Source organism: Rhinoderma darwinii, chromosome 3 (genome assembly GCF_050947455.1).
Source record: "Rhinoderma darwinii isolate aRhiDar2 chromosome 3, aRhiDar2.hap1, whole genome shotgun sequence".
NCBI classification, from domain to species: domain Eukaryota; kingdom Metazoa; phylum Chordata; class Amphibia; order Anura; family Rhinodermatidae; genus Rhinoderma; species Rhinoderma darwinii.
The window spans coordinates 213,643,057-213,658,284 of record NC_134689.1 but is presented as its reverse complement, the minus strand read 5'-3'; the positions used below and the strand labels follow the sequence as shown (position 1 = coordinate 213,658,284).

Genomic DNA, 15,228 nt, shown 5'->3' with positions numbered 1-15,228 from the left:
TCTCGGGGTGGGCACGACTCATTATCAGTATAATGTGAGAAGCGAAGTATTGCCTCATTTATTTATTTTTTTAGGTTCCAGTTCAGTTCTGAAGTTGCTTTGAGGGGCCCATATATTAGAAACCCCTATCAAACACCCCATTTTAGAAACTAGACCCCTCAAAGTATTCACAACAGCATGTAGAAAGTTTATGAACCCTTTAGGTGTTTCACAGAAATTTAGAGCAAAGTAGAGGTGACATTTACTTTTTTTTTTTTGTCAGAAAATCCTCTTTATACCATTTTTTTTATAACACAAAAGGATTTATCAGAGAAACGCAACTTAATACGTATTGCCCAGATTCTGCAGTTTAGAGAAATATCCCACACGTGGCCCTCGGGCCGGTAATGGACTGAAGCACCAGCCTCCGAAGCAAAAGAACACCTAGTGGATTTTGAGCCCTCTTTTTTATTAGGCACCATGTCCGGTTTGAAGAGGTCTTGTGGTGCCAAAACAGTGGAAAACCCCCAAAAGTGACCCCAATTTGGAAACTAGAGACCTTGAGGAATCCATTGCAGTTTTCATGTCATGCATGCGACTTTTTGATCAGTCTTTATTCTATTTTTATGTGGCGCGGTGACTAAAAAACCGCAATTCTACTATTGTTTTTTTGTTCTATTTTTTTCACAGCGTTCACCGTGCGCTATAAATAACACATTCACTTCATTCTGCGGGGCGATACGATTACGGCGATACCAGATGTTTATAGTTTTTTTATGTCTTATGGCGTTTGCACAATAAAATACGTTTTGTAAACAATCATTCACTTTTTGTGTTACCTTATTCTAAGAGCCAGAACGTTTTTATTTTTCCTTCAAAAAAGCCGTGCGAGGACTTATTTTTTGCGTAACGAACTGTAGTTTCGATCAGTACCATTTTTCGGTACATGCGACTTTTTGATCTCTTTTTATTCCATTTTTTGGGAGGTGAAGTGACCAAACAATTGTGATTGTGGTGCGGTTTATTATTTATTTTTTTTACGGCGTTCACCGCGCGGGATAAATAACGAAATAATTTTGTAGTTCAGGCCGTTACGGACGCGGCGATACCAATTATGTATAGTTTATTTGTTTGTTTATTTATTTATTTTAATAATAAAGACTGACAAGGGAAAAAGGGGGATTTTTACTTTTATTACTTTTAAAACTTTTATTTTCTTATTTTTACACAACTTTTTTTAACTTTTTTTTTACTTTTTTACTTTGTCCCATTAGGGGACTTGAGGGCAGGAGGTCCTGATCGCTATTCTAATACACTGCACTACATGCGTAGTGCAGTGTATTAGAACTGTCAGCTACTCACTGACAGCAAGCATAGTGGGTCCCGACTCTGTCAGGACCCACTAGGCTTCCGTCTATGACATAGCCGGACGCCATTTTTTGGTGTCCGGTTGCCATAGTCACCATCGCCGGCCGCTATCGTGTAGCAGGCCGGCGATGGCGGATTAACCCCTAAGAAGCCGCGATCGCTATTGAACGCGGCTTCTGAGGGGTTAAATCTGCGGGGACCACCGCGATCGGTCCCGGCACATTGAGCAGTGATAGTCTGCTGTCGGAAACAGCAGCTATCACAGCTCATGCACGCGCCCCGCGCGAACGGCGCCGTGTTTACTCCATGACATACTATTATGTCATGGAGCGCGAACGATGCACTTACCATGACATAATAGTATGTCCTGGAGCGTTAAGGGGTTAATGCCATTCGTCAGTGAATAAGTATCTAGCCGTTTTTTAAATTCTAACATAGTATCTGCCATCACTACCTCTAGGGCTAGGACATTCCATAGCTTGACCACTCTAACTGTAAAGAACCCTTTCCTATATTGATGTCTGAAACGTCTTTCTTCCACATGCAATGGATGTACCCCGATCCTTTGTAAAGTCCTTTGAAGGAACAGATCATGTGCTAGTTCTCTGTATTGACACACATATGAGTAATACATGTTAATAAGATCACCTCTAAGACGTCTCTTTTCTGAGCTTAACAAGCACAATTTTTCTAGCCTTTCATTGTAAGCGACACCTCCCATCCCATTTAATAATCCAGTTGCCCGCCTTTGAACCCTCTCCAGTTCTCCTATATCATTTTTACATTGTGGAGCCCAAAACTGAATTCCAGATGTGGTCTCAAGGGATTTATAGAGGGCTAATATTACATTTGAATCACAGGTTTTTATCTCTCTCTTTTTATACACCCTAAAATCCTGTTTGCTTTTGCAGCTGCTGCTTGACATTGAGTGCTGCTGCTTAGCTTATTTGTTACCAGAATACCCAGGTCCTTCTCTTGTTCCGTTATCCCCAGTTTTTTCCCATTTTAATGTACTGTATATGCATTAATACATATTAGTTCTAGGTGCATTACTTTACATTTATCAAAATTAAATTTCATCTGCCATGTTTTTGCCCATGCTGCGAGCTTAGCTAGGTCTTTCTGTAATATTTTATAGTCAAGTTAAGTTTTAAGTATCCTACAAAGTTTTGTATCGTCAGCAAAAACTGACGCCTTGCTATCAATCCCATCCACAAGGTCATTAATACCGATCCTTGTGGTACTCCGCTACTGACTTCAGCCCATTTTGAGTAAGTTCCATTTATAACAACTCTGTTTTTTGTTCCTTAATTAATTCTTTACTCACTTGCATATATGGTCCCCCCGTCCCTGTGTCTGTAGCTTCTGAACAAGACTGTTGTGTGGAACAGTATCAAATGCTTTTTGCAACATCCAGATTTGCGCTTACCTCCTCATAGAAACCAGTCATGTTAGTTAGGCACGACCTGTTTTTCATGAATCCATGCTGGTTATCAGTTATTAGACTTTTCTCCGCTATATACTTTTGTAGTTCATCTCTTAGAATACCCTCAAATATTTTACATACCACAAATGTCAAACTTACTGGACAGTAGTTACTCGGTTCCACCTTTTTACCCTTCTTAAATATTGGCACAGCATCAGCCGTCCTCCAATCCTGTGGCACTGATCCTGTAACAAGAGGTAAGAAGATGAGATACAATGGTCTGTCCAATACTGAGCTCAATTCCCTTAATACCCGTGGATGTATACCGTCTGGGCCAGGGGATTTATCTAAACTTAATTTGCTCAGACGCAGCTGTACTTCTGTGTTAAGCGTATAATATTGGGTGGGGAACCTTTATTACTATCACCCTGAATATCTGCCACTTGGAGCTCATCAGTAAACACTGTGCAAAATGTTTAATATCTCAGCCCTCTCTCTTTGTCCTCTACAATTATAGTCCCATGCTCATCTTTAAGAGGGCCATCAGATTTTTTATTTTTGGCATTAATGTAGTTATAATATTTTTTAGGGATTCATATTGATGTCGTTAGCAATTTGTTTTTCTGTAGATAACTTTGCTAACTTGATTTCCTTTTTACATTTTCTATTGAGATCTTTGTAAGTCTGGATTGCTTTTGCTGAGCCCTCAGACTTAAATATTTTGAATACTTTTTGTTTTTGTCTTACTATAGTCAGTAATTTCCTATTCATCTACATTGGTCTCCTTTTATTTCTAGACATTTTGTTATCAGTGGCTAAAAACGTACTACACGATGCATGTAATATATCTTTAAAACCTCCCCATTTAGCTTCAGTATTCCTATTTACCATTACATGATCCCAGTCAACAAGACAAAGTGCTTCCCTTGGTAATTTGAATTTTGTTTTCCTAAAATTTCAGGATTTTGTTGCTCCCCTTCGTACTGTTATATTGAAAATTATATTAAAACTTGCCATATTGTGGTCAATATTTACCAAGTGCTCCCGGACCTCCACATCTGATATTGTGTCTGGTCTATTAGATAAGACCAGATCTAGCACATTATCCCCTCTGGTTGGTTTATTAACCAACTGAGTGAAATAATTGTCTTGAATTGTGTATAAAAACGTCCAGCTTTTAGCAAATCCAGCAGCCTCTATGTCCCAATTAATGTCAGAATAGTTAAAATTCCCCATAATAAGGACCCCATTATTATTTGCTGCCATTTGTATTTATTGCAGCATTTTATCCTCTGTCTGTTCCGCTATGTTCGGTGACTTATAACAAACTCCAATTAGTAGTTTACTGTTATTAATTGCTCCATGAATATTTACCCTTAATGACTCCACACTGTCACAGCCTCCCCCAATGTCTTCATTCAGCACTGTTCTGAGGCTGGATTTTACAAACGAACAAAGCCCTCCACCTTTTTTAATCTTTTCTATCTCTTCTGAATAAGGTGTAGCCCTCCACATTTGTTACCCAGTCAAGGCTCTCATCCAGCCAGGTTTCTATTATGCCCACTACATCATAAACCATATCGGTGATTGAAGTCTCCAACTCGTCCATTTTACTTGCAAGACTTCTTGCATTCGCCAGCATACATTTGATCTTACCGACACCTTTAATATTATTAGTGTTATGGAATTACCAGTTAAGCAATTCCCAGTGTGGAAGTTTATGGAATTGCTAGGTGAGCGATTCCCCAAAGGCTGCTGGAGACTGTCAGGAATGAGCATGCAAATAAATCTGCAACCCCAGATCCGTCACAACTCTGGTCAACGGAATCGAATGCTACTCTATGGTTTTCGGCTGAGCCCATCGCAAGGCAGGTAGGACTTTGCAGCATAGATCCCAGGTTGTTTTAACAGAGTTTGGTGTTGGATAAGAGGTGCAATGCAGGCAATACCAGAGCAGATAACAAGACAGCCAGAGGGTAAACAAAGTCCAAATCAAAAAGCTAGTGGATATCAGGGATTGCAGAGGTCAAAACCAGCTGGGAGCAGAAAGTCCAAATCCAAGGTCCAGTTCCAAAAAGTGCAAATAGTCAAAAGGTACAGGGTATAGTCAGTAGCTTGATCAAACACATGGAAGCAAGGAAAATCACAACCAAAGGAAACAGAACCAACCCAGATTTAAATACTCCACCCTTAAATCTGATAGGAAGAAAGACAGAGAAATGGAATAGGCTCAACAACTAAAACCAGAACTGTCCAGAATCTAGACTAGTAGACATAGGAAACATCCCTCCCTTTAAGATTACCAAAACTTTGGTCCCTATTTATTCCTAGTCACCTCCCTACTCGGCTTGCTATCCCCAGCCCCCACTAAAACCCCATTAACCCCTTCTGTATCCCACTCCCTAAGTACTCTAACTCCGCTTGTGTATCCCCACCTCCCTCCCCCCAAATCCTGGTTTAAAATCTCCGACAACCGTCTAACCATTCTTTCCCCAGCACTGCTGCACCCTCCCCATTTAGATGCAGCCCATCCCTACCGTAGAGCCTGTAGCCGACAGAGAAGTCAGCCCAGTTCTTCATGAACCTAAACCCTTCCTTCTTGCACCAATTTCTAAGTCACTTATTTAACTCCCTAATCTCCCGCTGTCTTTCTAGTGACACTCGTGGCCCTGGAAGAATTTCTGAAAATACTACCTTGGAGGTCCTGGACTTTAGCTTCTCTCCTAGTTCCCTAAAATAATTTTTAAGGACCTTCCATCTCCCACTTTCTTTGTCATTGGTACCGATGTGTACCATGACCACCAAATCTTCCCCAGCCCCACCCAGCAATCTGTCTATTCGATCCACAATCTGTAACATCCACGGTCCCGGCCCATCGTGGTTACTCACACCTCGACGGCTGCCGCCATGGACTTGTGAGTGCTGGCTCGTATCTCCTCCCTAGGAGATGCCAGCCTTCCCTTCCGCTCTGCAGCGTCCCGGCCTTAAAGGGCCAGAGCGCACACATTAAATTATTGTTCTAATTAACCCTAATCACCCTGGACTATAAAAGGGTCCCTGCCCTTTTACTCCTTGCCTCAGCGTTGTTTGTATTCCTCTGTTAGTCTTGCAAATGGCCCCTTAGTCGTATCCTGTTCCCAGTGTTCCCGTGCCCTGCTACCTGTATACTTTATCCCGTGCTGTATATCCTGTGTCCTCTATAGTGTTGGAGTAGAGTTCTGCCATCTGCCACATCTGCTGTGTTACACCACGTCTGATGTCATCTGCCACGGTTTGCATCACCTGCCGTTATGATCCCACTTGTGAGTAAGCCGCTGCTACTGTCTGGACTATTGCAGGTACCCTTGTGCTTGGACTTTATATTGACTTGGTACATTGTTGTTTGGCCAGCTGCTACCCTGCTACGGCGGTGTGGCCTAGTGGGTCCACATACCCACAGATCGTGACACAATGTTTACTTAATGTTCTTTTTATGTTCGGCTAGGTTCCCATCGGTGCTATGAATTCTGTTCTGTTTGTAATTCAATGCTGTGACGAATCTGTCACACGATGCAGTGTGTTTTGTGTAACTTTGTAAATACTTTTTATTAAAAAATGTTTTTACTTTTTTAGATAAAGCTGCTCTGTATTCTCTTTACAGAGCTGCTGTATCTAGCGCTTTTTATTGAATTTGTTAGTCCCGCGGACCTGACGGCTTCAGTGACAGCGGGTCCCGCATATCTGTGACACGCAGGAACCACCTGTTAACTATCACATCTAAGTTAGGGTATGTTCACACGCTGAGTCAAAAACGGCTAAAAATACAGAGCTGTTTTCAAGGGAAAACTGCTCCTGATTTTCAGAAGTTTTTTAAGCCACTCGCGTTTTTCGCTGCATTTTTTTACGGCCATTTTTGCAGCGGTTTTCAATAGTCTATGAAAAAACGCTCCAAAAACGTCCCAAGAAGTGACCTTCACTTCTTTTTCGCAGCTGTTTTTTTACGCAAAAAAACGGCCCGTCGGAACAGAACGCCGTTTTTCCCATTGAAATCAATGGTGCCGAAAATAGGCCGTGTGAACATACCCTTATGAACATGCTGATTTTCTGGTATGCATAAAAAATTCCCTGTTCAGTTTGATTTTGAACTATATATATACCTGTTTCAATCAGTCTTAGGGTATGTTCACACGGCAGCCTCCGTTATGGCTGAAATTACAGAGCTGTTTTCAGGAGAAAACAGCTCCGCAATTTCAGACGTAATGGCAAGTGCAGGTGCTTTTCGCTGCGTCCATTACGGACGTAATTGGAGCTGATTTTCCATGGTGTCAATGGAAACGGCTCCATTTACGTCTCAAGAAGTGCCAAATACGTCTGAAATTACGGAGCTGTTTTCAGGAGAAAACGGCTCCTGAATTTCAGACATTTTTACAAGTGCACGCATTTTTCGCGGCGTCTTTTACGGACGTAATTGGAGCTGGTTTTCATTGGAGTCCATGAAAAACGGCTCCAATTACGTCCCAAGAAGTGTCGTGCACTTCTTTGATTCTGCAGTAATTTTACGCGCTGTCTTTTGACAGCGACGCCTAAAATGAGAGCTCGTCTACACAGAACATCGTAAGACCCATTGCAAGCAATGGGCAGATGTTTGCCGACGTATTGGAGCCGTCTTTTCATGCGTAATTCGAGGCATAAAACTCATCCATTACGCCTGAAAATTGGTCGTGTGCACATACCCTTGGGGTATGTGCACACGGCCGTAAAACACCCGAAAAATGGCCGAAAAATCGGAAGCAGAACGCCTCCAAACATCTGCCCATTGATTTCAATGACAAAACGGCGTTCTGTTACGACGGAGCGTTTTTCGCAGCGTTTTTTTACGCATAAAATACGGCCACAAAAGAGAAGTGCAGGACACTTCTTGGGACGTTTTTGGAGCCGTTTTCCATAGACTATTGAAATAAGCTCCAAAAAGGCCGTAAAAAACGCCGCGAAAAACGCTGCAAAAATAGCGGGTGGCACGAAAAACATCTGACAATCAGGAGCAGTTTTCTCTTGAAGGCAGCTCCGTATTTTGAGACTTTGTAGTTTTTACTGAATGGTGAAAGTCGTAAAAACAAAATGCAAAAAACAATTGAGGAATCACAGTTTTTTCCAACTTCAGGCCGCATAGAATTGCTTTTTCCATTTCCCAGTACATTATATGGAGCTATAAATGGTACCAAAAGAAGCTACATCTCCTCCTGCAAAAATTAAGCCGTCACACTGAAAAATAAAAAAGTTATGGCTCTTGGAATGCAAGGAGTGAAAAACAAAAATAAAAAAAATGGCTTTGTCCCGAAGGGGTTTCGTTTTATGTGGATAAATGTGAGGTTATACACTTGTTATGTATTAAATAGTAAAACACTAGGTAAAACGTCCACTGAAAAAGACTTGGGTATATTGGTGGACAGTAAACCTAATGTTAGCGACCAGCGCCAGACAGCTGCTGCCAAGGGAAATAAAATCATGGGCACAAATTTGCAGAAGATAATGAAAAAGACCTGCACTGCTCCATCTCTTGCAGCACTAAATGTCCCAGCACCATACACGTACCACAGTCCCCAAATGGTTTGAATTAAAACCACAACAGGTGGTGGTCAGTAGTATGTAGGGTAAGAACTGGCAAAACCGCATAAGCAGAGAAATTCCACGGCACTCACCATTCAGTAAGATCTTCTTTTATTGAGGATTAATAAAGGAAGATTTTACTGAATGGTGAGTGCCGTGGAATTTCTCTGCTTATGTTGTTTTGCAAATAAAATCATGGGATGCAACAGGAGACACAGATGCAAATGAAACGGTTTTGCCTCTATATAAATCACTAGTCAGACCACACATGGAATATTAAACTGGAGCAGGTGCAAAGGAGGGCGACCAAGGTAATTAAAAAAATGGGTGGATTGCAGTACAAAGAAAGGGTCTCAAATTTGAAATGATTCCGTTTAGAAAAAAGACGGCTTACGGTGCGATCTAGAATGTACAAATATATAATTGGACTGTACAGAGAGCTTTCTAATTATATTTTTACTCCTAGGCCTGTAAACATGACAAAGGGGGCATCCTATACTGTACATTTAGAGGAAATAAGGTTTCAACATAATCGTAGACTGGGATTCTTTACAGTAAGAGCGTTGAGACTGTCACACTCTTAGCAACAGGATGTTGTGATGGTTCATTAATTGAACAAGTTGAAGAGAACCTGGATAATTTTCATAAAAAATATAATATTAGAAGTTATACTAGATTCAAGAGATGGGACATTGATCCAGGCATTCGCTATGATTGCCATATTTGGAGTAAGGGAGGTTTTTTTTCCCCCTAAGATGTGGCAATTGGAATCCCCTTTGGATCAACACGTTAGTTGATAGGATTGAAAAAAAAGACACAGGTCCATCAAGTGCAACCTATAATCCTATGTAACTATGAATAGCTCCTTTAAATAATTTATCGCCGCATCACTATAGCAGACCATTCATTTCTATGCTGGCGATTAATAACAATTTCTCAGACAACACAATTTTTTCACATGTCAGATTATTTATAATGGTAATTATTATTGTAGGTTATTTACAACCATCATTTATTACTAGATGCTGCCGTTAGATGCTTAGTGCATAAGACCTGATCGTGAAAACAAGAACTGTGAGAGTTGTGATAACTAATAGGACCCTATCATTACAAATATTTTATCTCAAAATCATTCTAAATGTTTGAAACTATAGAAAACAAGTAACCCATACATCTCATATTGACAATCATGATCCCAATCCTTTGTTCTGATCACTTTTCAAGGATTTTGAAACCCATGTGAGAGAAAACAATGCTTTGCGTGGTAACACTCTTTAAATACTATACACATGACCGTTCTAGTTTGTAAGCAGCAGGTCTTAGTACTGTTTTTGTTGGTAACATATGCGGGATCAACCATTACTTAAACAAAATTTTCAAGATTAGAATTACAAATCGTTCCATAAGCGCAGGATGAATAACTTGTGGCAAATTCCAAACTATTGGTATAAAACACACAATACAGGAGTCCATGTACTATTTTAATTTGTTAGGAGCTAGAAAAGCAAAACAGCATTCTTTGTCAGCAGTAAATTCACAGATCATGAGAACTACAACCTGCACTGGAGGAACATTTTGCTGGTCACCGGGGAATCTCTTGAAGCACATTTATATTCTTACAGTTCACTCAGGGAGGTGATGGCATAATATTCGAAAGAGGATAAAAAGCAAAAGGATGGACACTGCTGGATTGTAACAGTATAGAAATAACATATATACATGAAGGATTTAGGGAGAGGATGAATGGCTAAGTACTTATGCACTTGACTGTCATTTTTATCCGCAATTACAGATCCGCAATTGCAGATAAAATACTGAGCCATTCATTTCTATCTGCCAAGGACAGCTTTCCGTATATTTACAGGTGTGTGTCCAGGCCGTAGAAATGACCCGCAAAAAAGAGGACATGACCTATTTTTTGCATTGATAAATGCGGGTAACACTCCACGGCCCATCCGTGCAGTATTTACTGACCGTAATTACTGCACAGTCGTGTGCTTGAGGCCTTAATGAGGGAGGTTTTTTATTTTCAGATTAGTGTTTAGAAAATATGAATTATTGTCCCTTATGAAATTAAGTTAGTCAACAAATAAGGTTCAGATAAAATCTATTGCGATAATGTTAAATTTGAGACCACTTTATCTTTTCCATACAAATTAGATTTTTCTTCTTTGTACCCAGCAGGCTCGACCTTATTAGCAGAATTCATGTTGTTTGGTTTATTTTGCTTTTGTAACCATGAAATTAAACTTCATATCATGTGAACACAGCACAAAGACCAGATGTTTTATTACATCAGAAACTTTCTTGTTATGAAATTAGCAACTTTATTATTACAATAAAGAAGATGAAGGTCGTAAATAATAAGCAAAATATAACATTGCAGCAATCATTTACTATTAACTGCCACAAACAATTTTTACAATGCTGTTATTTTGCTTATTATATTATTAGATTAGTGCGTCCAACAGTTCTTGTTATTAGCTGTAAAGCTTTGCTGGTTATGAAGAACATTACTTTTGATAATATTCGAACATGCATTTACTTGACATCAAAACAGTTTAAATTAGAGTTCTCTATTATCAACTGCCTAATCGATCTAAGAAGAAAAAAATAATATGAGCATGTATTGTTTTGTTGCAGAAGAACCTGTTTTGTTTTTTTTTAATGCAAAAATTTATTAATTTCCTATTGATTATATAGTGCCAACATAGTCTGCAACACTGTACAGAAAGTGTAATTACTCATCAGTCTTTGTCTTGACTGTTTTTGTCTCATACGCACAAAATGACAAACTTGAATTACTTTAATAGGAAGTCACTTAGTCTCTTAAAAAGTTTTTGAGGGAATCGGGAGTACACAGAGGAAATCATGGGGAGAACATACAAACTCCATGAAGATGTTGCCCCTAGCTGAATTCAAACCTACGAACCATTGAGCTGCTTTGCCACAGTGTTGCCCATAGTAATACAAATAATCTTAATCAGTACAGGTTATTTCTCATGAAGACACCCATCTCTGTATGCCATATTAGGGCATATGAACTTCATAAATAGGGGTCCCCTGCTCGGGACCTCCCACTATGAACCAGAATGGATAGGCGCTCCATAAAATACCCAGTGCAGCTCATCACATGTACCAAAATTGAAAATGGCTCACAGAACAAAAAAAGTTGGGAATCTCTGATATGTATTATAGGGCATGGACAGGTTTTTTGTTTATTGGACAATAAATATCTATATTTTTCTTGCATTAGCAAACTGCAGTTACATTTTTTTTTTATGTTAGGTTACATTTAGTTTGACTATGAAGATATGACACGCATATAGACACAGATGCAATTCACTGCAATTAATTCTATGTCCATTCTGTTATTTAGTACAAGGCAAAATATAGTAGCGATTGTATGTTTTCAAAAGTGATGTAAAGGTGATTTCTTATACATAAAACAATAGGACTACTCAAGACACAAATAAAAATCATCAGAAATCATGTCACCCTCATTCATATGTTATCAGTGGTGTTGCTTCATCTCCAGTTTTGTGTTCGCTTACTATAAAAGGTCAGAATGCAGCACAGTCCTGCATTACCTGTCAATTTAATTTAATTTTATGTTTCCCTTTTAAACATTGAAGGGGTTTGTAGCTATCCCTCCCAATAGAGAGGCTGATGTAAATAAACACTGCCTCCTTGACTTCTTTTATCCCTGAAATAGGCACTCTCAACCAAATGTTATCACCTATGTAGGAGTATATAAAGACCGCATTGCCTTAACCTAGTAGGTAACTGTCTTTAGAACTCTAGCCGTCAGAGTTCTTGAAAAAATGCAAAAATATTCTAAATTCTAAACAATGATATTGTCAATTTTGATGGTTTTCCTGGTCACATTAAAGGCAATGTAAACCTTTTGAGGGCTTTTTTTTGTTGTAAATAAATAGATTAATCCGTGTGTTTAGTGTAACTTCTTAATTAGTTTTTGTTAAAAATTTGTTTTACTTTTGGAGATACAGCTGTATCGTTCGCTTTTCACTGAATCCGTCAGATCACCAGACCTAACGGGTTCCATGTCAGCGGAACCTCGGTGTCTCTGACACACAGGATCCACCTGCAATCTATCACATCTAAGTTCATGTGTGGGACTGACGGATCGGGACTGACAGATTCATGGAATAGTGAACGATACAGCGGTTGCACACTAACAATCACATAAAAAAACGCTATTAAATAATGCCATGAAAAACGCACAAACGCAGCAAACCGCTGTGCGTGAATCCAGGGATTTCTACACTGGATTATTTTTTTTAGAAACTTGTAGCAGATTGGCCTAGGAGATTTGCACCAACTCATAAAAAGGGCTTTCATCCATTCTCTGTTTAATTATTATGCCACCTGCACCATTTTGAGAAATATGGCGAAATTTGCACCATTTTCTTCAGCCCCTACATACATATAGCGTCTTTATGACACTTGACCTCCCCCATTCTGAAGAAATTCTATACACTTATTCTATTATATAATCAATCAACTTAATTGAAGTCTACAAGTACTGCTTGATAGGCCAAGAGATAAAATCCAAATCAAAGTGGCTTTATTTTAATCCATTTTAATGTATGCTATAGAAACTGGATGGCACCCAAATTCTTCTTTTCATTCACCTCTGCATAACAACCCAGCTCTGGTCACTGAAATATGTATGCTTTATCTAAATACGTTGCAATTCTACTAATAGCTCTCTGGCAGATTAGATGATTCATCATGGTCCCAGTTCTCTGTGTCCCACTTGTCTTATTCAGCAGATTCATTACGTGAAAAAATGGCATAGAAAAAGAAATCTATCTAAAAGGCCAGAAATGTCTTGATTTTGCGTCATCTTAATTGGTTGCTATGTAATCTCGCTGATGTGTTTTAAAAGCCATCTTTTTAAATTGATGGTATTGAATTGCTTCTGTTTATACAGCGTTGGTGGAATATTCCACTTGCTCATATCAAAGTATGTCTTAAACAGTATTAGTTTTTACATATATTTTGCTACAACTGCTTTCTATAGCTTGATGAATGTTATCAGTGCAAGCAATTCATTTCTATATTGCAGTTAAAGGAATTTTCCAGCCAATAAAAATTGATGGTTTGTCCTCAGGATTGGCCATCAATAGCTGATCGGTCAGGGTCCTACCCCTGGGACCCCCGCCAATCAGCTGTTTGAAGGGGCCGCAGCGCTTGTCCGAGCGCTGCTTCCCCTTCTTTTGTTCTTGCTCACAGTGAATCTTCATTAACCATTTAGCAGTGATGGGAGAGAAGGCTTCAATACCTGTGAATCGCTGCTAAATGCTTGTCAGAGATTCACAGTGAGCCAGTAGAAATGAAGGGGAATCAGTGCTTGTACGAACGCTGCACCCCTTCAAAACAGCTGATTGGTGGGGGTCCCGGGAGTCGGACCCCGACCCATCAGCTATTGATGGCCACTCAATTTTTAGTGACTGGATAACCCCTCTAACTTTATAAAACTTACATACAAATCACAGTCTAAGGCTCTATTCACACTGTGTTTGGTGCATATAACTGTATACAACAAACACATATACCATTCAAAATAAATTTTATTAAGCATTTAATAGCAGCAACGTAGACCTGCAGTTGTATATTTCTGGGCATATCTTTCGCTAGACCCCTGAATGTAATCACTAAAAGCAGTGTAAATATAGCTATACTACATAACCGGTGGATTTGTTAAATTAATGTATATGGTGTGCCGCCCGTTTCTTGTTGTACAATGCTATGGAATATTTTAGTATTTGTTACTATATACATATTGGGACATAAATAAGCTAACAGCATGTTTGTACTTGTCATTTTTTTGTATGTCTTTTAAATATAAATACTTTTTTTACTTTTGTTTTATTACTTACAATGGACGATGTGAGACGGGGAAAGTGAATCAATAGTGTCCCTAGAGACACACTGTCCATGCGTGAGCCGAAGCAGAGAAAACTCTGCTCCTGCATCATATTACCTACACAAACATACGCCAACCTCAACAACTGAGTTGTGTATATGCATCATCAATTCTCTATGGCAACCTAGGTGGCATCATAAAACCTGAAGGGCATTTATTTCATTGCAGATTATCTACATATATTTAAAAGGATAAACCACTGTGTAGCAGGGGGTAGTGAAGCCACACATGTATGCACATGGAATACACATCTCCTACATCATCACCCCTTAAAGGCATGACGCTGGCTAGTGTTATCCATTCATGTAAACCATGAATGAATACTACATATGAGGGCAGCACATTATCCATGGATATCAATCTCTGCCCTTGGGCAAGGGAAGTTTCCGTAAACAGTGGGAACCTTAGAGGAAGTAATCCCAGCATGAGTTTGTTAGGAAATATGGATTTAATTCTTGCATACTTTTAATTGCTTTAATTACATTTATTTAACTGAGGTTTAATAAAATGAATAACGAATAATTTACTCCACCGCTAGTTATTTATGTGTTTTGTACAGTATATTGCTTTATTTATCTATTCTAAATCTATTTTACATGTTTTGTCTGCTTAGAATAAAACAATGGGTTGAGAAGATGCAGAATGAACTTGTAACCTTGGCAAGAACAGCAAGTGGTGTGGATCAGCTTGCAGAGGTAAGTAAACTGAATCACTAGTAATTGTAAGGGATGATAGTGACTTTTCACATCACTGTTTGATTGACAGAACATGCTATAAATCTGTGCTGTAAAAAAAAAAAAAAAAAAAGAAACTGTGTATATATATATATATATATATTAGTTACTATGGCTCTTGTTATGTTGAAATATCAGCTCTAGGCAGTTACGATGTCAGTGGGTATTGTTGGTGGTCATGT

At 39.1% G+C, this 15,228-nt stretch overlaps 1 protein-coding gene across 5 annotated transcripts in view; it reads left to right on the top strand.

The window, feature by feature from the left end:
• Positions 1 to 15,228, top strand: part of CACNA2D1 (calcium voltage-gated channel auxiliary subunit alpha2delta 1) — a 737,376-nt gene that overhangs the window by 92,094 nt on the left and 630,054 nt on the right. For all 5 annotated transcript variants that reach the window (XM_075857358.1, XM_075857356.1, XM_075857359.1 and 2 more), the window contains exon 2: positions 14,926 to 15,007. In XM_075857358.1, the coding sequence (XP_075713473.1) occupies positions 14,926 to 15,007 (82 nt within the window). The remainder of the gene's footprint in view (positions 1 to 14,925; positions 15,008 to 15,228) is intronic.